This window comes from Lissotriton helveticus, chromosome 3_2 (genome assembly GCF_964261635.1).
Source record: "Lissotriton helveticus chromosome 3_2, aLisHel1.1, whole genome shotgun sequence".
Lineage (NCBI taxonomy): Eukaryota > Metazoa > Chordata > Amphibia > Caudata > Salamandridae > Lissotriton > Lissotriton helveticus.
Window position 1 is genome coordinate 49,638,331 of NC_136062.1, and position 21,979 is coordinate 49,660,309.

Genomic DNA, 21,979 nt, shown 5'->3' on the forward strand with positions numbered 1-21,979 from the left:
AGGGGCGTGGCCTGAGTCCTCGCGGTGCTGGCATCGGGAGGAGTGTTCAGGTGAGGCTACGCGGCAGCGCTAATGTCCGCTACCCGTGCCGATCCGTGCTGATCAAGTGCCCTGGAATGCTATGCGGCGCGGTGAGTTAAAAAGCACACAAATTCAAGTGACAGTAATGTTTTTTGTTTTTTAAATTGGATTATTGCAATTCGCACTCCCGGCTTCCGCCTCAAGAGTTAGGTCAGTTTCTGGTATTAGACGCTTGTATTCAGCGTTTTATACCCTTAGCAGTGGGCGTGGCCTAAAAAGGGGCGTGGCCTGAGTCCTCGCGGTGCTGGCGTCGGGAGGAGTGTTCAGGTGAGGCTACGCGGCAGCGCTAATGTCCGCTACCCGTGCGGATCCGTGCTGATCAAGTGCCCTGGAATGCTATGCGGCGAGTTAAAAAGCACACAAATTCAAGTGACAGTAATGGTTTTTTATTTTTTTTATTGGATTAGCGCAATTTGCACTCCCGGCTTCCGCCTCAGGAGTTAGGTCAGTTTCTGTATGAATGAATGAATGTATGAATGCATGTTTGAATGCCGGGGTGAATGGATCTTACAATGCATATATGTCTGGGGGAGTGAATGGTTGGCTAAATGGTGAGAAAATAGGTTAGTGCAGGACTGTTACAATCATGTTGGTAGCAGGAGACTATTTTCTCCTGCTGCCTATGCTGCTCACTTACCTATGCACTCACTCATTTAATATTTACTCAAGTCTTCTTTTTGTGATAAGTAGCTGTCTTTAGTTCAGACTCATGTAGCCCTAGCTTAATTCAGTAGCAACAAATGCACTCAAACGCCGCACAGAACTGGAAAAATGAATTTGACAACATAACATTTTAGCACTATTTTACTTTACTGTGCCCTGCTGAAGTCAGTAGGAAAACAATAATGGAGCATATGCAATAGAAACTGCTTATTACCATGTGTTCAAAGGAGGGGCACTAAACATAGGTCTATGCTCAAAGTGGGTGACCCAAGCAAACTGCTCAGGCCAAAGTGTCAGTTCACCTCATAATTAGAGCTTGTGCTCCAGAAGAACCAAATTACTACATGCTCAGGAGATGTGAGAAAGTGTCTCTTTCATGTGGTCACCCTTGGCTGACTGGTATTTCTGGATTTAACTCAGAATTCAGGGGCACTGCTGACCAGTCCCCAGTATTTATGTTCTGACCCCTAAAACACAGATGCCGGACTTCTACAGCTTTTAAACCGGCAAGCAACATGTCAAATTAACACTTTTTGACATGAAAAAGCTCTGCATTCAAATATTAAACAACTCACCCCTAAACAGACTTTACAGCCCACAAGGTAAGATGCCTAGAATTAGCACAGTCTAACTATCGTTGTACATGAACGGAGTGGTGTAACATCTTCTGGAAAAGCCATCCGATTCACCATCCCTGGCGGGTATGAGAGTTCCTACCCTACTCTTTGCCGACGACACCCTGCTCATCTCTAAGTCGCCTATGGGATTACAAATTCTCCTCGATAGTTTTCAACTTTTTTGTGAGAAAAGGGGCCTTCAAATTAATACAGATAAAACCAAATATTTGATCCTCAATCCACCGAAAAAGCTTGGGAAACCACCATTATTAAATCGGGTACATTTGGAGAGGGTCAAAGAATTTGATTATTTGGGCATCCGCCTGTCCGACACCATGAGGTGGTCAACACACCTACAAAAGATGTTGTTGAGCCATAAAAGGGTGGCAGGGGCTCTCCTTAAAGAGCAGCGCTCATCATCCTTCAAACCTATAGCTCCTGTAATGGATATCTATTCAGCCAGAGGGGTTAGTGCGGCCCTGTACGGCGCTGAGCTATGGGGATTGGAGAATGTTGATCAGTTAGCATCCTCAGAATCCAAATTTTTGAAAGATTTATTGTCCCTCCCTTACAGTACCCCAACCTTACCACTATTCCTGGACTTGGGATGTCGCCCCATCAGAGACCAGGCTAGACTGCGCCCTCTGCTCCTCTGGGCTCGACTTTGGAGAGTCCCAGAGCTTTCCAGTTATGCAGATGGTCTCAGAGAGATACTAGAACTGCCTGGATGGTCAAAGATTGGGTGGCTGCGGGATGTAAAATCACTACTCGGGGAATTAGGGCTTTGGGAGTCATGGTATTCTAGGACTGCCCCGCCCAAATCTACCCTGAAGAGGATTTATTGGGACTGGCTGACGGGGAAGAGAATCTCGAACCCCGACCTTTGCAGATCCTCTAGGGACTTTATCTTGGTAAAGGATGTGCTTTATCGGGAACCCTACCTCGATGTAATATCAAAATCTAGAGATAGAGCCCTGTTTATCAAATTTAGACTGGGTATTTTACCAGTGAGAGAATTGACATCGACCTGGAAAATCCCGGCGCAAACCATTTCAACATGTGCCTTTTGCCCCCAGAGGACTGAGTCGGTCCCTCATTTATTTTTTGAATGTCCTGCCTACAAAGCCCCTAGATCTAGATGGCTAAAACCTATCTGTAGGGATTTGGGTATGAGGCATTGTATGGTAGCTCTGAGAATTTTAAAGTATGACACCCGGCCCTTATTTGTGTGTGGCATTGCAAAATTTTTAAGTTGGGCCTGGGTGATCAGATCAAGAAGGCTTAAATTAATTGTTTAATCTGAGTTATTAACTGTACCTGTTTTAGCTAATTTATAAATGTTATTTTTTATGGAAATCTTAAAGAATATAATGTTTTGAATCTTTTCTATTGCATGTACTGCTTTTTAAGATTTTATTATCGAAATAAAGCCTATTTTGACTGACTGACAAACTATCTAGCATAGATTTGTGACCTTTGGGTGCAATCCAGCTACTACTCTGGTAGGTTATAACATTTTGTATCTTATGAACTTTGCTGAATTCATTGCACAATCGACATGGAATTCTCCCACTACTTCTTTGTAGAGTTCATAGAGTTAACACTCTGCAACGTTTAACTTAAGGTTAGCCCCCCCAAAATGTGACAATCTCAGTAGACAAATCTTTTTTTGTAAATATTGTTCTATATACGGATCCAAGTAGCGTCGCAGCTGTAGGAATTGGGGCAGTCTTCTTTGCATGGCCCAGTCCTAATAAATATAGAGCAATCATACAGGGTGTTTGCAGAAAGGGTTGTCAAGAGTTGTTGGTAACAGACTGTTCTGTTAAACATGTATCCACAAAATAAAAAAATTATTGGGTTTTAAAACATAAATAAAAGATGTTGTCATTTACAATACTAATAGCTTAAACTCTCGCAAATGCAAGACCTATTGCATTGCAATAAAGGGCCTTCTTGACCTCTTGTTAGATTGTAAATATCAGAGGAAGAGACTGGCTTGCAACATCTTCAAATTAGTGATAAATATTGCAGTAAAGAAGATGTGTAAGTGTTGTAAATTACACAGACACAAAGAGTGAAGTGAGAGTAACATATGATCCGAGCTATAAACACTAACAAAGCGCTCCAAAACCATGCATTCTAGGGGGGAAAAACTGTTTAAAAAAAAAACAAGCATTGGTCATGCAAGAAAATATGCTGCAGGAGTGGGTACCAGCGACAGGTGGGTGGACCAGAGAGGTGAGACTCCATATACCATAGAGGTAAAAACACCCTAGACTATTCTTCAATTGCATGCAGTTAATCATGTCTTTATAATTATGCATTCCAACTGCTTGATACCATGAATAAAAAATAAAGATTTTAACGGGGAAGGATGAAAGCCTAAATCAGCCCTGTCCCATCAGGAACCCTTGCAAATTAAAGAGATCTCGAATAAATGAATGTGGTGTATTACTGGATTCATGATACATGTGCATCACAGGACACCCACACCACCAATCTAGAGCCAAGAGGCAACATACATGTCTGACAGTCTTTCTAAACACAGGTAAACATAATAGAAACCACAAATAACAAGATCTTTCTTCACCATACCTAGCCACAGAGTGTCATGGACCACCTGGGCTCCGATAGCTGAGCACTACAGAATAGTACGGAAAGGGCGCCCACACTTAGACGGCACTACGAGGCCATTCAGAAATATGCTATATAAATATGCCAATATACAAACAAAGATAATCAATCTCGTTCGCTCTCCAGGCAGCCGCGTTCAATTTAAAATATCGCGCGAATAAATAAAGAGAGGCGCATTTTGCAAATAAAAGGGAAATGGATGTGTTCAGTCAAGCTTTTGGGAGTTGCTCTGGCAAAATACAAGTTTACTAGTCTCCAGTAATCTAACAATGCAATAATTTGCTAGTGCTAGAATAATTTAGTGAAGTTTGGTTGAGCAGTTTGTATGCGGATGCATAGCGATGAAAAAAGTATACTGTCACCACTTGTATGATATACACATATTCACGTTCTCATAAAAACCCCAACACTCTAAAAGAAACGGGGACATTAACACATTGAAGGGAAGTGTCTCACAGATTCCTTTTATCTTTCCTTCTCAACACTTTCATAGCTCTTGCCGGGGATGTTCTCCAGCTTTGATGTTGACAACACAGGAGCCAAGAAGCCCCGCAATCGCGTCTTCACTGCACCCGCCTAGCACAGGAAGCGCTGACGTTCATTAATCCAGAATTTGCTGCTAATTGTGTAAAGCAACCTTGTAGCACCTTTTATTCTTCCTCAGTTAGTCTACCCACACTCCAGTGCCCACATAAAGTGTGCCGAGGGCAAACTGGTGGCTGTTGGCAGTGCCAATTCCACCTAGCTGGCACCAGGAGGACGTAAGGGCATGTGTGTGCATAATAACCTAGGCTTGCTTTAAGACGCTTTTTAAAAATTAAATAACTGTATATTTCTAACCAAATAAAGTAAAGCACGCTGCTTCACTTTATTCGGCAGAACAGTGCCAAGCACATCACCGCCGGGCACGTCCTGGCAATTGTAACTGAGTTACCCCAACCTCATGTGGTCAAGTCTTAAGTAGAGCTCGAATCCCAGCCTAAGCTGAGACAGCAGAGCTACCGCTCAATACACAGAGAGAGTGCGCATTTATACGCAGTGCAAACACATCATGCTCCGACACGCGCACTTCCAGACGCGCAGCGGCTGCAATTTGGAAGTTATTAGCACTTTAAGCGAGACTTCGTAAACATGATCCTCACTACACGCCCCCTATTGATAAGGAATTGCTTCACGACAGCCGTGAAGCAGGGCTTCAAGTTCCCTTCTGAAATCTCCTGATCACAGTAGCCCTCGCAGAGCGAGCAGAGCATGTGCCTGCAACGCAAGGCGAGACCTAAAAAGGATGTATGGTAGCTGAAAAAGGGGAATATTTGCTATATACCAGATATTCCATTCACACATCTCGTGGGACAGGTTACTATATGAATTTGTACATAGAGTTTATTGCACCAGTGTTTACTTACGCCTACTTGATCAGAAATATATGAAATCAAACGCTATATCAAAGTCTCCTCATAGAAACCAAAATTGCAACGTAGGAGCCATGCTATCAAATTTCTATTTCAGGGGGAGGGAGGGAGAGGTAAACTGAATTTGTTTGTCACTATGCTATTCCTCCCCTTATCATCCGTTTTCCATTCACTTGTTCTTCTCTGAATGACAGTTATACTACACAAACTCAGTGTGTCACTGGGGTTTCTATTAAAAGAGTATCCCACAACCAACGTTCTTTCCTCTCAAAACCTTAACCAAAGTCATTGTGTCCCATAGCCTCTCTCTACTGGTTCTTGTACCACGCTTCATAATAAATCTACCATCCTTGAGCATTTTCTTTTCATTTTATCACTGTTCTTCTAGCATTCTACCCTTCACCTCTAAGCCCTTAATAACTCATCTTCCCTCCCGTCATTTTCTCTCCCACCCATCAACAACCACCCGGTCATGTGTTCACATTCTTCCTGAGCCTTTACTAACTCACCTGTGTTGGTGCACTCATTCAGAGTTCCATAGTAGAGGAGTCTAAAAGCAGTTTAATACAATTACATTGTATTATTTTTTACATCAAAATCAAGCACTATCAATTTAGTTAACTTCTAATGACACTACATTACAGCAGATAATTACGTACTGTCCAATAATGTTTTTGAGAATGCACATGTTGCTTTAGTGGTAATAAATAATACAATATATGACCAGGTTCTCCTTTAGAGAGCTTGTATTGTGTTAAATTGTTCATGTCTTAGAAGGTTTTCCATAATATATCAAGTATCTCTTTATTGAGAGTTGTTTGAATCTTTATTTAATAATATTGACACAGATCCATTCACAATACCATCCGTTTCCCTAGACCTACTGCTACAACATTTCTTGTGATTTCTTGCATATTCAGCGATTCCTCTATATGTTTTTGTAATATATTCACTAGCCCATAGTATTCTTATTTTGTCTTTTAATGCATATGAAGTCACTATTTGACATTGAAGTTTCCCACCCATTGTGCAGTGGTCACTTCTTTCATAGACTCACAGTTTACACTATACATTCTCTGACCTATGCATTACTAATACCTATCTGGAGTCTCATACATAATACGCTCTCTCGACAGTTTGTACCCTAGCTACAACATAAACATCCCAAATGATCCTGTGTCTTCTAGAAACCTCTATATGGTATGTGCCTTCCATTCACCCCCACATTTGTTCCCAATTGCCTCTTTACCCCTCGATATTGAATCCCACACAAACAATGTGCTGAAGCTCTCTAGTCTGGAGCACAACACATGCCCACAATGCTCCACCACCAAGTTTATCTCTTTCTCATTCAGCATGCAATATCTCACCCGTGCTCCTTTGCATGCCCCCAACATTATGTTTTGTGATATGTGGGAGTATCTTGCCATGTTTTTCAAGCAGCAACCACAACCGTAATCCCACTCCAAATCTTCTATGTATCCAAAAACTTCCCAAAGGCCCCATGTGTCCTACATCCTTTTCACAAATTCTTTCTTATTCTTAATTCAGGTCCTCACAGGCCTTCAGTTCACGTCATTAAACTTCACCCTACGATTAATCAAAAACGTATTCTCTTCTGCCAAAATAATCCGGCACTACTTCCAGTGCAGCTGCTTATTTTCCGCTAAATTCCTTACAAGCGTCAACTTCTCCTACCCACTTTTTCCCTTAATTTCCATTCCTCATGTGTTCCAAGTTCATACCCAAGTTTGAAGCCTCAAAACATTTCTGCATGCCTCTCATCCTTTTCAGAGGCTTCAGTAACATTTGGAGATATTGATCCTCGTTTACTGTGTTTCAAGATAAGGTTTGTGTTATTTTAGTATTCTAGTGATTCCTCTTTCCATTACTTCTTTCATTTTGAAAAGGTTATCGATATGGAGTGTACATGAACATTATGTTGTTGTTGGCATTGGAACATTTGATACATTTATTGTACATTTTTAGGATATTGAAAATAATAATCTTGTTGAAATAAAGGTTTTTTTTTTAATAAAAGCAATTTACTAATTGAAATGGTTTGAAAATTGTCCCTTTAAGTGCAAGTATAAAATCCTGCTACTTACCGTAGTAGTTAGTAAACCACATGCTGCACAGATGCCAAGAAGGTTGTAAACTGCAGAGCCAACAATAGTGCTGACTCCGATATCTCCCTTTGTTACGAAAACCCCTATAAAAATTAAAACAACATTTAAAAATATTTTTTCAACACTTGTGGAATAATGCATACATATATGGGAAAATAGGTTAAAAATTACCTAAAAATGCGGTAACCAATTCAGGAGCAGAACTACCCGCTGCCATAAAGGTTGCTCCTGCAACGTCTTGAGAGAGAGCAAGACCTGTAATGGAATATAGTTGTTATATTTGTTTGCTCAAATCAACAATTTAAATTAATGTGTATACTGGAAGAAATTGTGACTGGGACTGCCTGCTGCACATATCGAGATTTTGGCACTCTTCTAGTTATTGTCCCCTAGCAAGTTAGGTTATAAGTATTACTGATAGATCCTGTTAACCAATAAGACATTTCATAATTACAACGAAAGAAACCAAAGGAGAAGTCAGTACACGGATAATGCTCTCCAAAAATGGGAAGTAAACACAGGAGATTATATTCATCTGATATGCTGTGTACATATAAAATAAGTGTACAAAAAAAGTGATGGATGGAATGCTTAAATTAATCTCAGACACTGGTTTTTACCCTGGGCGCGTCCCAGTCCATCAAAAATGTGCACACCACGCAACCTTAGTTTGCCCCCAGCAATGTGTACATCAGTCTTAACCATGCTCTAATTGGAACAGCCAGCCAAAAATGCCAAGTCTGGTCCTCCCTGAACCATAACACAAGAAACCTATGACTGGTTTCATCCTTATTAGGGAACTTCAGTCACATATACCTTGGTTCCAGTGGCATAGTGTGCAGAGACCCCACTTCAGTGTATACCCATCCCATGTAGGGAGACACACAGATTAATTCAGGCATTCTATCATCACATTTTTATAAACTTCAGTCACTTATAATTAATCTGGCCACATCCCAGTTTATCGTTTTTTTGTTCATCATGCCATCTTAGTTTGGACCCAGCCATATCCAAATCAGGCTCATCAAATCTAATACCTGGCTGATTATCCCAAACTAGTGTGAAACCGGTCCTCAGCTGCTTGTTTTCTGGTTCAGTGTAGACCCGGCCTGGCAATTTGGGCAGCACTGCTTCCATTGGAGCAAAGTAAAGACTGATTCCATTTCGGTGTACAAAACAGATATGGAACCATTTAAAATGCTTCTCTGTTTTACTTTCACAGTAAAAGCACCAATTAAACTTCATTGTCACAGGAGAGCCGACAAAAGAAAGCAAAAGAAAAAGAGCAAAGAAAGTTATGCATTTATTTTCCCCTTTTTTTTTTTTTAAAGCTACCCATAAAGACCATCCCTCCCTCCCAACCCACCCAAGGAGTTGGCCTCACTCTATCATCTTTAGTTTGGGTTTTAAAATTAATATGGGCTTTATAGCTTATCCATTCTTCTCAATCCATCTAGACAATGGTGCCCAGATTTTTAAGCCTTTTGTTCTGGAGCTAAGTCCCCTTCTTGCATAAATCGCTTTTTCGAGATTATAATTTGCTAATAAACAAGAAAGCCACTGCTGAAACCCGGGGAGGATTTGGATCCATCCAGGTGGATGCGAGACATAAGCGAAGGATCGCCATACTGATAAACACTAATTCTTCTCCTGGTTTCCCCTGCAAGTCCTGGTGTACCCCAAGTGCTATCTAGGTCAGAGAGAGGAAACAGTCCACATCTAAGACCCCCTTGAGAAACATAGTAATCTCTTGTTTTAGTTTACTTGGAGCATCACAGTAGGCAAAGCTATGACTTCGATCTGCCAGAAATAATGTGCATCAGGGGCAAAGGGTTCCTCTCCCGGTCCCCCATTTGGTGAACTTTTTAGGGGTGTAGTATAGCCAAAAAGAAGATTTATAATATTGAGACTGGAGTCGGGCCGGGATTAAAGTATTCTGTGCCAATTTTAAAAAATAGATTTTCAGGGATTCCTGTCTCCGCTTTCCACTTTAATGCCCGATCTTCCATGTCATCCAACATAAGTGAATTAAAAAGATTATACACAACTCCAATAGATAGATCTTTATTCTGTCTTAATTTATCTATTATATTGTTGTTAGCAAAGCCTATTGGACCCCCTCCTTTCTTATTTAGAAAATCCCTAATTTGCAGATATTTATAAAAATCCCTCCTATCTAGTTCATGCCACTCTAAGATTTTCAAAAGAGGTCATACCAGTTGGAGAAAAAAAGGCTCCGAGCGTAGTCAGACCCACATCGCCCCATCTTTTAATGATTGTATCTTTAAAAATTTCCGGTAAATTGGGGTTATTGCAGAGTGATGTATAGTAGTTCAGGCGACCCAAACTGATCAATTTCTGAACTGATTTCATAATTCTATGCTCCCCTTGCAAAGTTTTAAAATCAAACTTTCTTGTAGTGATTGTCATTCAAGAATAACCAAACCCAGCCCCACGCTTCTATCCCCATTATAAGTTCTATCGGGGTTGGTACTTCTTCAGTAGCGCTATCTCTTGGCTTTTCTTGTATAAGAGCTACATTATATAGTAGAGTGGTGGCCCAATAATACAGTCTTATATTTGATAGGGCCATTCCTCCCTTTCCCTAGGTAAAGATAGATATTTATATGCCCTTCTGGGCTTGGCATATGCCCAGATAAAGCGGGAAAATAAATCTTCAATTCTTTTTAGACAGTTGGTGGTTAAATTCCGATTCAGAAAAGGGGGTGGTGATGAACAGAGTGTCTGAATTAAGCAGACCACTCTTACCCAGTCCAAAGAACAGGGCTTGATCCATCACCGTTATTTAGCTCACTGCCCCATCCCAGCTCAGAACCTGGCTATTTTTTTGTCCTTTCATCAGGTGGTTAAATTCCAGCAGGATTGCACGCAGTAGATATAAAAACTTTTTTAAAAAATGACATTTTAATGCTATTGCATCTGCCGATAATAGATAGATGTAAATTCTGTAATCTCACCAGTTCCGGTTTTGTTTTTGCGACTAAAGGCTTGATATTATCATTAACAATGTTGTCGATTTTAGCGGTAATATGGACTCCGAAATATGTTGCTTTTCTAACTACTCGAGTTTAATTAATTATTAGGTTTTAATTGCGCACGGTTTGAGTTTTACTGCAATTAAGGGAGTACCCTGAAAGCGACCCAAATCTCGCCGCCTCTACCTCAATCTCGACTATAGCCGTTTCGGGGTTAGGTGTCACTAGAGGAATATCATCGGCAGCCTTTTTATCATGTCCCACTGAATATAAGAGTGGCTTTTCAAAGGGCTGCAAGTGTGTTCACCTCAAGCTCACGTACATTTGTAGGCTGATCACCCGACTGTTATTTTCATGGATCATCTGTTTCTCAGGGTAAAGTCTGTTAGTTCTCTCTTAAAGACGGCATTTTTTCCATAATTATAGAAATTGTCAATGAGCAGTGTTATGAGCTGCCACAGTCAGTGCTTTGAACCAGTGGTTGCCTGCGAGGGCACCAGCACTCAGTTTTGGAGACTGGCGCTTATATTTCCTCATTAGCTATTACCCTGAGCACGAGAGTGCATTAGGAAGACCCTGAAGCAGAGACTCTTCTGTGAGCTCTGCACTAAAGTCAGGATTCATTCATAAGCCATCTGAGTAAACCATCACATTACACACTCACTGAGAGGCACATGTCAGTGTCAGCAATTGAAGTGCATTCAAAAAAGTATGGAGCCTGTGATCCTGAGTACAATGGGGTGGAGACTTGGCTAAAAAGAAAATAAAAATATTCTGTAACTGATTTGTTTGACATTCACCTTCAGGTAATTGCATTTACAAAATAAGGCACACCATAAATGAAGTGGTCACTCTTTTAGTTAATGAATGCTCATTTGGTTAATGTCATCGCTTCAGCAGTGTGTGAATGAGCCACATAATTGGATCGTGGTTGGCACAGTCGGAATAATCTTGTGCATTTACAGTGCTACCAAGTCCTGGCCAGCAAGTGAAAGCACTGGAAGTATGTATGACGTTATTTTAAAATTGTATTACAATTACACCCAGTATGTTATAGATTACACAGGATGTGCAAAAAGATTTAATGTTTAAGGAAAACTAGTGCTTTCAAAATATATATTTTCAGTAGTGTCCCATAAAACAGTAATAAGAGTCAATTAAAAGGACACAGTAAATAACTCAGCTGGTAACAAACACCCTTAGAGTACGTCTCAAAAAGAATAAATCTTTGTCAACATGAAACTTCAAATGACTCCATAAATTAGAGCCACAACTGGCTAGAGGTGGTACAGCCCAGAAATTGACAAGGTGAGCTGAGCCAAAGTTGAAATAGGGGTCCGGCTTGGCTCCAAGTGCCTCTAAACAAACATCATGGAAAAATATAAGTAATTAAAAAAAGTCTAGTTCTTTAACACGTACAAGAGATTCCCCTAAGAACATTACTACATGGAGATGCATTTATTAAAAATATACATTGTGAACCTCAAAGCATTCAGGTCTACCACCCCAAAATTAATTCATTAGTGAACTGAAAGGAAATTAAGGGCCATATGTAGGTAGCCCAATACCGGTCGGTAACGGCCGAAATTACCAAATTACGGCTGTTACCGACCAGTATTTAGGGTTTGAGATGTAGGAGGCAGGTTTAAGGATTCAGTAATTACCGATTCCTTAAGGAATCGGTAAAATACCGATTCCTTATTTTAAGGAATCGGTAATTACAGAATACAAAAAGCTATGTAGGAGGCACTCAAGTGAGTGCCTTCTCGCATTCAGGATTCGTTATTTACCACCAACCACAAGTTGGTAGTAAATATCGAAAACCTTTAAAAAAGCAAGTTTGTGTTTTAAAAAAAAAGTGCCATGTGGCAGACCTACATGCCCTTAGGTCATGTATGTGTGCCACATGTGCACACATGCACGATTCAGGGGTTCAACAGGATGTCAATATGACACCCCGTCAACCTTGAGTATGTGCCACCTATTACTGATTCGGTTTTTACCGAATCGGTAATAGTGAATGGCTTCCCATTCATTCCTAGGGGCCTCCAGGTCGATAGGAATTAATGGAAATTACCGAATCGGTAAATACCGATTCTTAAATACCGAATTGTACCGATTCGGTAATATTTACCGATTTGTTTCCTACATACCATTTAGCGATTCTGAAATACCGAATTGGTAAAATTAGGTATTTTAGAATTGGTAAATGTAGATTACTTACATATGGCCCTTAGCTGTCAAGGGCAATCTTTAGGTAGTGTAGGTTCTTAATATGCATGGAACAACAATACAGTCTATTAAACTAAACAGAAGACGATTTTGTGCACTGCATGTTCTGAACTCAAGTATTTGAAATCACTCTCATAAGGGCTAATGAAGACAAAGGAGGTAGGGTGAAATTAAATATTTGACTAGGATTACACAGATTGGTCAAATGCGGAAGTTGGACTTATTGTTTTGGTAAATAGGTGGACAACAGGATGGATAGGTTTGTGGTTGAGAGACTAGACTGATAGATTGAGAGTTTAGGAATGAATGGTGGTAATGGTGTGGGTGGGTGAATGGCTGGATCTGGATGAGTGCTTGTATGGACAGATGAATAGTGATGGGACAGGAATGTCCACTGCAGTGTATACAGGCATGTTCACTGCTCTGGATGCCTGACTGCATGTTCATCTGGTATCCAACTTTTATTTTGGTTGTAGCATCACACTAATTTAAGCATGAGAACTGCTACTCCTTGTAAATATTAGAACAACCCTGTGCTCCCCATCTGTCTCCAAGTTTCCAGAGGAATTTTCTACCATGACAGCTGCACGGCTCGAGCGTACAATGCCTCAATGCCCTTACAGGTTCCAAGTGCTGTTCATAGGACTATAGCAGCAGCATCACTCACGTGCAGTCATTTCAACCATTAGCAGAATACATCAGCCCAGCATGATCCTGCACAATGACTTGGACTTGCATTGTCACATGCACACCTGGCATCAATTCAGGTGCTGATCGCTTGTCCTTTGTCCTTTATCTTCACAGATGCAAAAGAAACAATTGAAGGACGGAATGCTGAACAAAGCACATGTTTACCCCCAGTCCTAAGGTTCTGCCTTTAATCCGTCATTATTTTGCTCACCACTCTGTACTTGGGTGAATGTTTGACATTCGACATTCTGCAGCATTCTGTCCATCAATTGTTATTTTTTGAATTTGTCACCACGAGTGGGACGGGTATACCCAGACAAGGGTCCTGTGCTCTCCATGCCACTTCAGTCACGGTTGCCTGGCTGATGAGGCGGATGCTGGTTTCCAGTCCTGGGAGGACCAGGCTTGGCAATTCATGCTGAACTTATCCCATGGGGAACAGGGTCAAGACTGATTATATATGGCTAATTCTCAACTGGAACAGCAAGGGGAGCAAAAAAGATGATGGGTTGAGGAACAGATCTCTGCACTGGGTGAATGTTTGACACTGTGCAGCATTCTGACCATCAACTGTTCTTTTTGCATTTGTCACCCTGAGTGGGATGGGTATACCTAGTCATGGGTCCTGTGCTCTCCATGCCACTGGAGCCAAGCTAACCTGGGTGAGGAGGGGTGATGCTTCAATAACGGTGTCAGGATGCTCGTTTCCTGTCCAGCGAAGACCTGGTTAGGTAGTTCGGGCTGGACTGATCCCTTGGGGAACCAGGCCAAGACTGATTTGCATATGGCTGGGTCTGAACTGGAATTGCATGGGGAGCAAAAACAACAATGTATTTAAGCCCAGATCACTGTACTTGGGTGAACGTTTGACATTGTGCAGCATTCTGTCCATCAATTGTTCTTTTTGCATTTATCTTCACAAAAGGCTGTCACTTGAAAAGGTTTGACGGCTCTTCTGCTGGCTTCATTGCTCATGCTGGGAAGCACATTGCACGTGTGGTAAGGTTTGAATAATAATAACACCAGCAGCCAGAGATTTCCAGCTAACTGCGCACTTCCACCGTCACTTGATGGGGCTAAATCACAGTTCACCGGTGCATATGGCCTCCTTCAAACTTGACCACAATAGTTGCAGCACAGCCCTTTAAGTGCTTCCCAGGGGCTCTACAATCCTGCAGCTATACAACGCTTGTGGGTCACATTAACATAAGCTCCATGAGGTCCGCAGACTCTCGCTGCCATCCATTTCTGTAACTCACAGTGTCCCATAAAGTTGCACTTCAGTGCTTCAAATGGCTGATCTACTCACTTCCGGCTCACTCATTACGAATGCTGCATACTCTGTTCTTCTGTGAACTGTTAAGTAGACCAGCCTCACAATCCGCAGGCTGTTTGATGGTTAAAGACACTTATGGGGCTCAGGGTGCCCACTTTTCCTCATTAGAACATCTATTTTCTTCTTAAGTTTCAATCTCTCTTCTCCTTGTTTTTCCTCTTGAAGTTCACTTCCTCTTCAATTTCCTTTCACGTGTAGGTACTTTCTCCAGTCATCGCCAGTGTTATAATGAAGATTCTTTCTTTTACACAGTTAGCCAAAACATGCTGGTTATAAGATATAGATTTACTTTACAACTAGTATCTGATCCAGTGAATACACAACACATTTGTACATTGAGAACACAAAAGGTTGAAAATACAAGTTGCACACAATAGATACAGGGATACATGAAACTGAGACAAGTGTAGAAAAGGCACTGTAAAAGCACGCTTTAAAATGTGAGATGAAGAAAACACACCTACGGTAATATGAATAAACAAAGTTACACTTATGGTTTACTTATGCTTATTAATCTACATTAATAGAGTTTCATGCTATGAGAAGTGGCCTAGGGTTTTGATGCTTTTTGCTAATGTGCACCAGTTAGAATGATCCTCTTAGAATCTAAGCTGTTAAACAACTAACTATCTTTCCGACTTTTTGGTGATAGGATGGTGTAAATCTGAAGCTTTTGCGGATTTAAATGCCTGCTTAAATTCTTGGCACGGTTATGAAAGTGGTTATATTTTTAACTGAACTTCTTAGGCAATTGCTAGTTAGGATCAATTTTGCATCTATAAAACAATAACCAAATTATTTAACGTTTTCTGAGTCTGTTAGACCTGGCACCCTGGCATGGGTCTCCCTTCCATTTTCTGCTGTTGCCTCATGTGTTTTTGCTGGTGTTGGGATGTATGGTAAATTGATGTGCGAATTGGTGACTCCATGATGGACTTGTTTGGTTTACTTTTCAGACCCTCGTATAGTGCACTGAGTGTGCCCGGGGGTTGTAAACCAAACACTGCTGGTGGGCTTAAAGCACTGGTTGTGCCACCCACAGACGCAGCCTTGTAAAATGTGTATCAGGTCTGCCACCGCAGAGCCTGTGTGCAGTCCGGTACTGCCGTGTTGACTGGGCAAGCGCACCCACTTGCCAGTCCCTAAACCTTCCCTTTTCTTCATATCAGACACCCCTATGTTAGGCCCGAGGGCAGGGTGCACTGTAGATAAAAGGTAGGATATGCCCTGATGTGTGTGGCATGTCCTAGTTGTGAATTACACCCATCTTCGTTTTTCACTATTGCAAGGCCAACTGTTCCCCACAGGCCAGAATAGGCAGTTTGATTATTACATCCTATAAACCTAACTGACTCAGGGGACTAGGTAGAAATTCAAGTGTAGTATGCCTGAACTCGAAATGATAAAATGCATCTTTTAGTGAAGTTGGTTTTAACATTCTGTGTTTGAAAATACCACTTTTAGAAAGTCTGTATTTTCTTGTCTAACCATCCAAGCCTGCCTCTGCTAGGTTGTGTATTCCTTTGTCTGGAGTTTGAGTTACTGGGGTTGGGGGATTCCAGGAGACAGGGTGAGTCAGCCCAAGGTTGAATAGAGAGATCTGCATGTAGATGGGTGGGAGGAGTTGCATGTGGGACCTGAATAGGGCTGTGCCTTCCCTCCACAATGCTGGCTCCACCTCCTGTGGAGCGTCTGATGACCCTGGCCTTCACCAAGAAAGGAAAGAAGGAGTCCTGTCAACAAAGTGCTCCAGGACTGACCAGAACTGGTTTGGAATAGGCAAAGGCCTCTCTGCCTTCAGAGAACAAAGAAACTGTATATAAATAGGGGGACCCAGACACCAGAACTTTAGATCAGAATCGCCAACATCAGAAGAGATAAAGGTCGGCTGCCATTGGGAAACAAGAAGAAACCTCTGCTGAGAAGAGGAACCAGAGAGATTGAGGAGAAACTATTCCCAAGTGTGAACGATTGGCCTGCATTGGTTGCCTCGCTGCCATAGAGTGGAGAGAGGAACTTTGTGTGTACTTTAATCAACTTGTGACGGATCTCCAAGGGCTTGACCACTTCTGGAAACGCTGTTTCAGTTGTTACAGAGAAAAGGGAGCTGTGACTGACGGCACTGCCAAGAGCACCGCCCGCATCTTGCAACGCAACCCCGGTATCACTGGCCGTGATGTTCAGCGCCGCTGCCGAGCCACTGCTTGCACCGTGACCTGTGGGCACCGCACTCCGCACCCCCACTCTTCACTGAAACCGAACTGGTCTGACCGATGTCACCGCCACCCGGCAGCGCCGCTGCAATGCAACCTGCCAGCATTGCATCGAGCAACGTCTCACCCTGCAATGCACGGCCTTGGTCTCAACGACGCGGTCTTGACGACATCACTGAGTCGCTGCCTGCACCGCATCGAGAGGACACGGCGCCCTGCACCGCTTCCAGTGTTGCAAATCCGTACTTTCCACAACGAGTAAAGGTACTGGGACCGAGTCTGTTCCGCTGTGCTGACCCATATTGACACGGTCAGCTGGAATTGCAAGACTGTTGTGTTAACATCGCCATAGCGACCGCCTCGTAAAGAACTTTGATTCAAGTATTCCTAAGAAGATTGCTATTTTTTATAACAGTATTGTGGATCATTTTGCTGTTTATGGTCTTGTGATAAGTCTATATAAAAATACTTATTTTTATACTACAATATGTGTGGTGTCCGTCTGTAGTGTGGTCACTGGGTTACTGTATGTGTTCACAAATGCTTTACACACTGCCTCTGAGATAAGCCTGTTTGCTCGTGCCAAGCTACCGAGGGGGTGAGCAGGGGTTATTTTAGGAGTGTACCCCCTTACTCTGACTAGATGCAAGGGTCCCTATGCCAACTAGAGACCCCCAAATCTAACAGTCTATTATTGAGTCCTGTTGATTCTTCCATTTGACTGTTATTATTGATGTAAATGCGTTGAAGAAGCAAGCTCTGACAGGAATCCAAGGGTTACTTCACTTATTCTGTGTAGCTACTGCAGAGTTATTGGTTTGTATAATCCTTTCTCATTTTGACTTCTTTAGGAATTTAAGACGTCCTGTTGCTATTATTTAGATTTACAGAATGGTTTTGAGAGTGGAGTATCTAAATCGGATATCTAACTTGTGATTCAGCTGTTAAATGAATGGTCCACATTGGACAGCTAACGTGGAGTTTAGACATTCTAATTTCCACACCTCCTATTGATGGAGAAAGATTAATCAGAGGATCATTGCCTCTGTGGGAAATTATTTTGATTTGGTCATCTAATCTTAAAAGGCCCAGTATGTTTAAAGGAGTAAATGCGAGTAGACTAAGGGGGGAAACAGTCTTCACCACGCAGCATGAGCTACGCGGGGCTGAACCACACTGGCAGAAGCACGCACGTCTAAACCAAGAATATGCCTTAACCATGCATATTCGTGGTTAAGGTATATGCGCTGTCTAGTTACTGCTGCTGCCAGGTGGAAGAGCAGGAAGCAGGAAGAGGAAAGATTGGGATGAGGAGGAGAGGTAAGACAGGTTTTGAGGGGATGGGGAGTAGTTTGTAGGTGTTGTGGGATAATTTTCAGGGCCGGGAGGGGGCCAGGGTAGTTTTCAGGGTTGGGGAGTGGAGTTTTAGGGCTCATGGCAGGGGACAGGAAGAGGGCAGTTTTCAGGTGGAGGGAGCAGTTGGGATTTTTAGGGCTCAGTGGATAGAGGCAGGTAGATTATTTGGGTGGGGGTATTTTGGAGGGGTTGTGATAGTTTTCAGGGCTAGGATGGGGAGTTTTAGGTCTCAGGGCAGGGGACAGTAAAGGGAGTTTAAGGTGGAAGGGGCTGGGGCGGGGCAATTGGGGTTAGGTTTTAGGTTGTAGGGGCTTGTTTTAGGGCTCAGGGAGGGGGCTGGGGTCAGAGTAGTTTTAAGGGAACTGAGTTGTAGGGCTCAGGGTAGGGGCAGTTCTCAGATCGAGGGGACAGTTGGGCTGGGGTAGGCGTGAAGTAGGGATTTTCAGTTTAGGGTGTTTTTAGGGTTTAGGGCGGAAGGGCTGAAGTGTGATCTTTACCACACATGCCCATTTACCAAACATGTCTTTACTACAAAATGTTGTGGTAAAGGCATGCCTGGTAAAGGCATGCGTGGTAAAGACGTGGTTGGGGTTTAGACTCCGTGGTTAAGGCATGCGTTGTTAAGGCATGTGTTTATTCCATAACACAACCACTAAGGGGAAAAATTAATTGTTAGCATGCTTATGCTGCATCACATCTTTAGTTGCAGGTTATTGGTTAAGAGTAACGCCCCACCAGGATTAGTATCGTTGCTGCTCAGCCACTCTCTCTAAATTACATTCATCACAACCAGTCACTCATCATTATTCTATGACATCACACTCACACTGGCTGAGCATCAGGGAACTAGGAACTATGCAGAAGATGCATAGCAACAAATACAGGTTACAACACAGGGTCATGAATCGGAGCCCTATTTGCGCTATGGTGCAATTACTTATACCTCCTCGTTCTGTCAAACCAGGCAAAACTAGTAAAAAGCAGTCTAAAAATATGGCTTCCATTTTGTGAACTCTATAAATACATTTGAATTGCATTGGCAGTCAGTCAAAACTTTATTAAGTCTTTTACAACATATCATTCAATAAAATAAGTAGGTCGGAATAATAGAATAATCAATACACATTCGTAAGCCTATAATCCTCAAGTCTTCTCCTTGTAACTTAAGAAATATAGTCACAATCAATACTCATTACATTTTAAAATCGGACATAAAAACACTTCGTATTTCTAAAACCTTCTGGCAATCCAATATTAAATGTAAAATATCACAAGTAGTTCCTAAAGTGCAGGTGCATTTTCATTTGTTGTTTATCATAGAGCTTTTTACCCCTTTATTCACGTAGCAAGGGTTTACCCCAATTCTTAATCTTAGAACTTCTCGCCTTAGCAGGCAACTGGGTAGCCTGTCAATATAGGGATAGTGTAGTTCCTTTTGCCACGCTGAGGCCATATGGGAAACTGTGCTTTTCCGCAAGAGGTAATCTTGGATCTGGGCTTGAGAAATGTATTTTCCCAGGATCCTAAATTCCCCCTTATCTATCTTTAATTGGAGGAACTAGGGACATAACTTAAGCTTTAACATACAATACGCTTTATTGATAGTAGCTCTAATCCCTTTTGCCCAGGTCAGCTCACTATTTGCAATTTCATTCTTACACCATTGACTGATTTTTTGATAGTCACCTGATCCCAAGCGCTGCCAGAAGTGTAATAAAGCCATGCAGGCTGTTATACCCCATTAGGTGATTCCCAATTCTAGTCTCACTGCTTGTACTATAGGGATCTAGGCAGAGAGAATGGATTTTTCAGAATGTTTCCCTCCTCTTTGTCCCACCCATTTTTGCCACTCAGATAAATGTAAATGTACAGGAATTTATATAGCGCAAATCACCAAGCGGTTTCTAAGCGCTTGCTTAGGGAACCCGTCCTGGTATTCCCCTGTGAGATAACCCCGGCAGGGTATCCGCAAGGTGAAAGCCAGGCATCCAGCCGCGAGGGGCCGTTGTGGAGATTAAGCAAGCTATTGCCCAGAGTCGCAGAGTGTGAACCCGTGAATCGAGTAGGCACCGGAGCGAGAATTGTCGAGTCCATGGACATTTTAGGACTCAAGACCCCGCCGAGCCGGGAATTGAACCCTGGTCCCGAGCTGACCTCTGCTTCCAAGTCTGCCTCCTCTAACCAGTGAGCCACACTTCTCCACAGATAAAGTACCTCTGCACCATAAAAAATTGGGGAGGAACCATTGCTAGATAAGCCTTTAGAACCTTCTGTCTGACATTTCCCCATACACACTATTAAATCTTTTTCATCCCGTCACTGAAGCCGATGCCCCCATTTTTAGTGCATCATGATGGGTATGCTATTGCAGGCTACTCTCAAACCACATCTCCAGGTATCTGTGTTCTGTTACTTTTCCCAGATTCTCAGTGCCCAGATACCAGGAGAACCTTGTTTTTCTTCTGCCAAAACATAGTATCTTGGTCTTTTCCATGTTAACAAGTTTTTTGACTTGGCAGTATTCGTTAAACATGTTTAATTTTCTTTCCAGACCAATCTCCATCTGGTCCATAATTACCAGATCATCCGCATAGAGTAAGCATGATATATGTTTTCCACCTAGTTTCGGGCTTGCCCCTCAAACGTTACCGAAGTTTAGGGACAGGTCTGCTATAAACAGGGAAAAAAAGCAGGGGGCAAGTACGCACCCCTGTCTTAGCCCATTACCAATCTGGATTTTCCGAGATAAGCTTTCCTCTGCATCCAAGGTTATCTGGGCCCAGTTTTCTGTATGCAGGGCTCGGATCAAGGCCAATAGATCGTCTTATACCCTAACAAGGTCAACCACAGCTGCTCCCTGTTCAAAAGATCGAATGCTGCTTGGAAGTCCACAAAGGAGCAGAACAAACAGCCCCTCTGCTCGATCGACTTCCGCGCAATGGACCAGAAAGCAAAGCAGTGATCAACCGTTGAGTGTCCCTCTTTAAACCCTCCCTGTTCTGGGGGCACTATCTGTTTTTCATCCGCCCAGTCCTTAAGTAATCCCAGAATTACTTTGGTGAATACTTTTTCACCTACATCAAGAAGGTTTATTAATCTGTAATTTTTCGGGGCATTTATGGCACCTTTTTTGTGGATAGGTCTTACGATTGTTCCTTTCCAACTTTCTGGCACAATCCCTGTATTAAGGATCCCCTAGAAAATATTCGCAAAGAACTCTGACCACCACTCCAGCTTCGTTTTTATAATAACTGCCAGCAAGCTATCTGGGCCGGCTGCACGGGTTAAGTTTAGCCTGGATATTATCTTCCTAATGCGGCTGGGGGAAAAAAGACCTTTTATTCCTTCTCTCACATCTGGCCATGCTATTTTATCTATCCTTGGCCACTTCCCATAGATTCCCCCCAGATGGTCCACCCATTTATCCACAGGGACCGAGCAATGCAAGGACCCTAAAACTTTACGGGTGCTTTCCTGTACTTGTTTCCAGAAGCCTTTCACATTTTTTTCAATTTCCTCTAATCAGTTTGCCCAACATCTGTCTCTATGAATTCTTTTTTTATTCCTAATAATTGCTTTATATTTTGACATTAATTTCTGTAGGTTAGATAACAGTA

At 42.3% G+C, this 21,979-nt stretch overlaps 1 protein-coding gene across 1 annotated transcript in view; it reads right to left on the reverse strand.

Moving 5' to 3' along the window:
• The window catches only part of SLC24A5 (solute carrier family 24 member 5), a 189,292-nt gene that overhangs the window by 110,545 nt on the left and 56,768 nt on the right, over positions 1 to 21,979 (reverse strand). Inside the window, exons 3-4 of the mRNA XM_078684592.1 lie at positions 7,711 to 7,794; positions 7,519 to 7,622 (exon numbers count right to left, since the gene is read on the reverse strand). Of these exons, the coding sequence (XP_078540718.1) occupies positions 7,519 to 7,622; positions 7,711 to 7,794 (188 nt within the window). The remainder of the gene's footprint in view (positions 1 to 7,518; positions 7,623 to 7,710; positions 7,795 to 21,979) is intronic.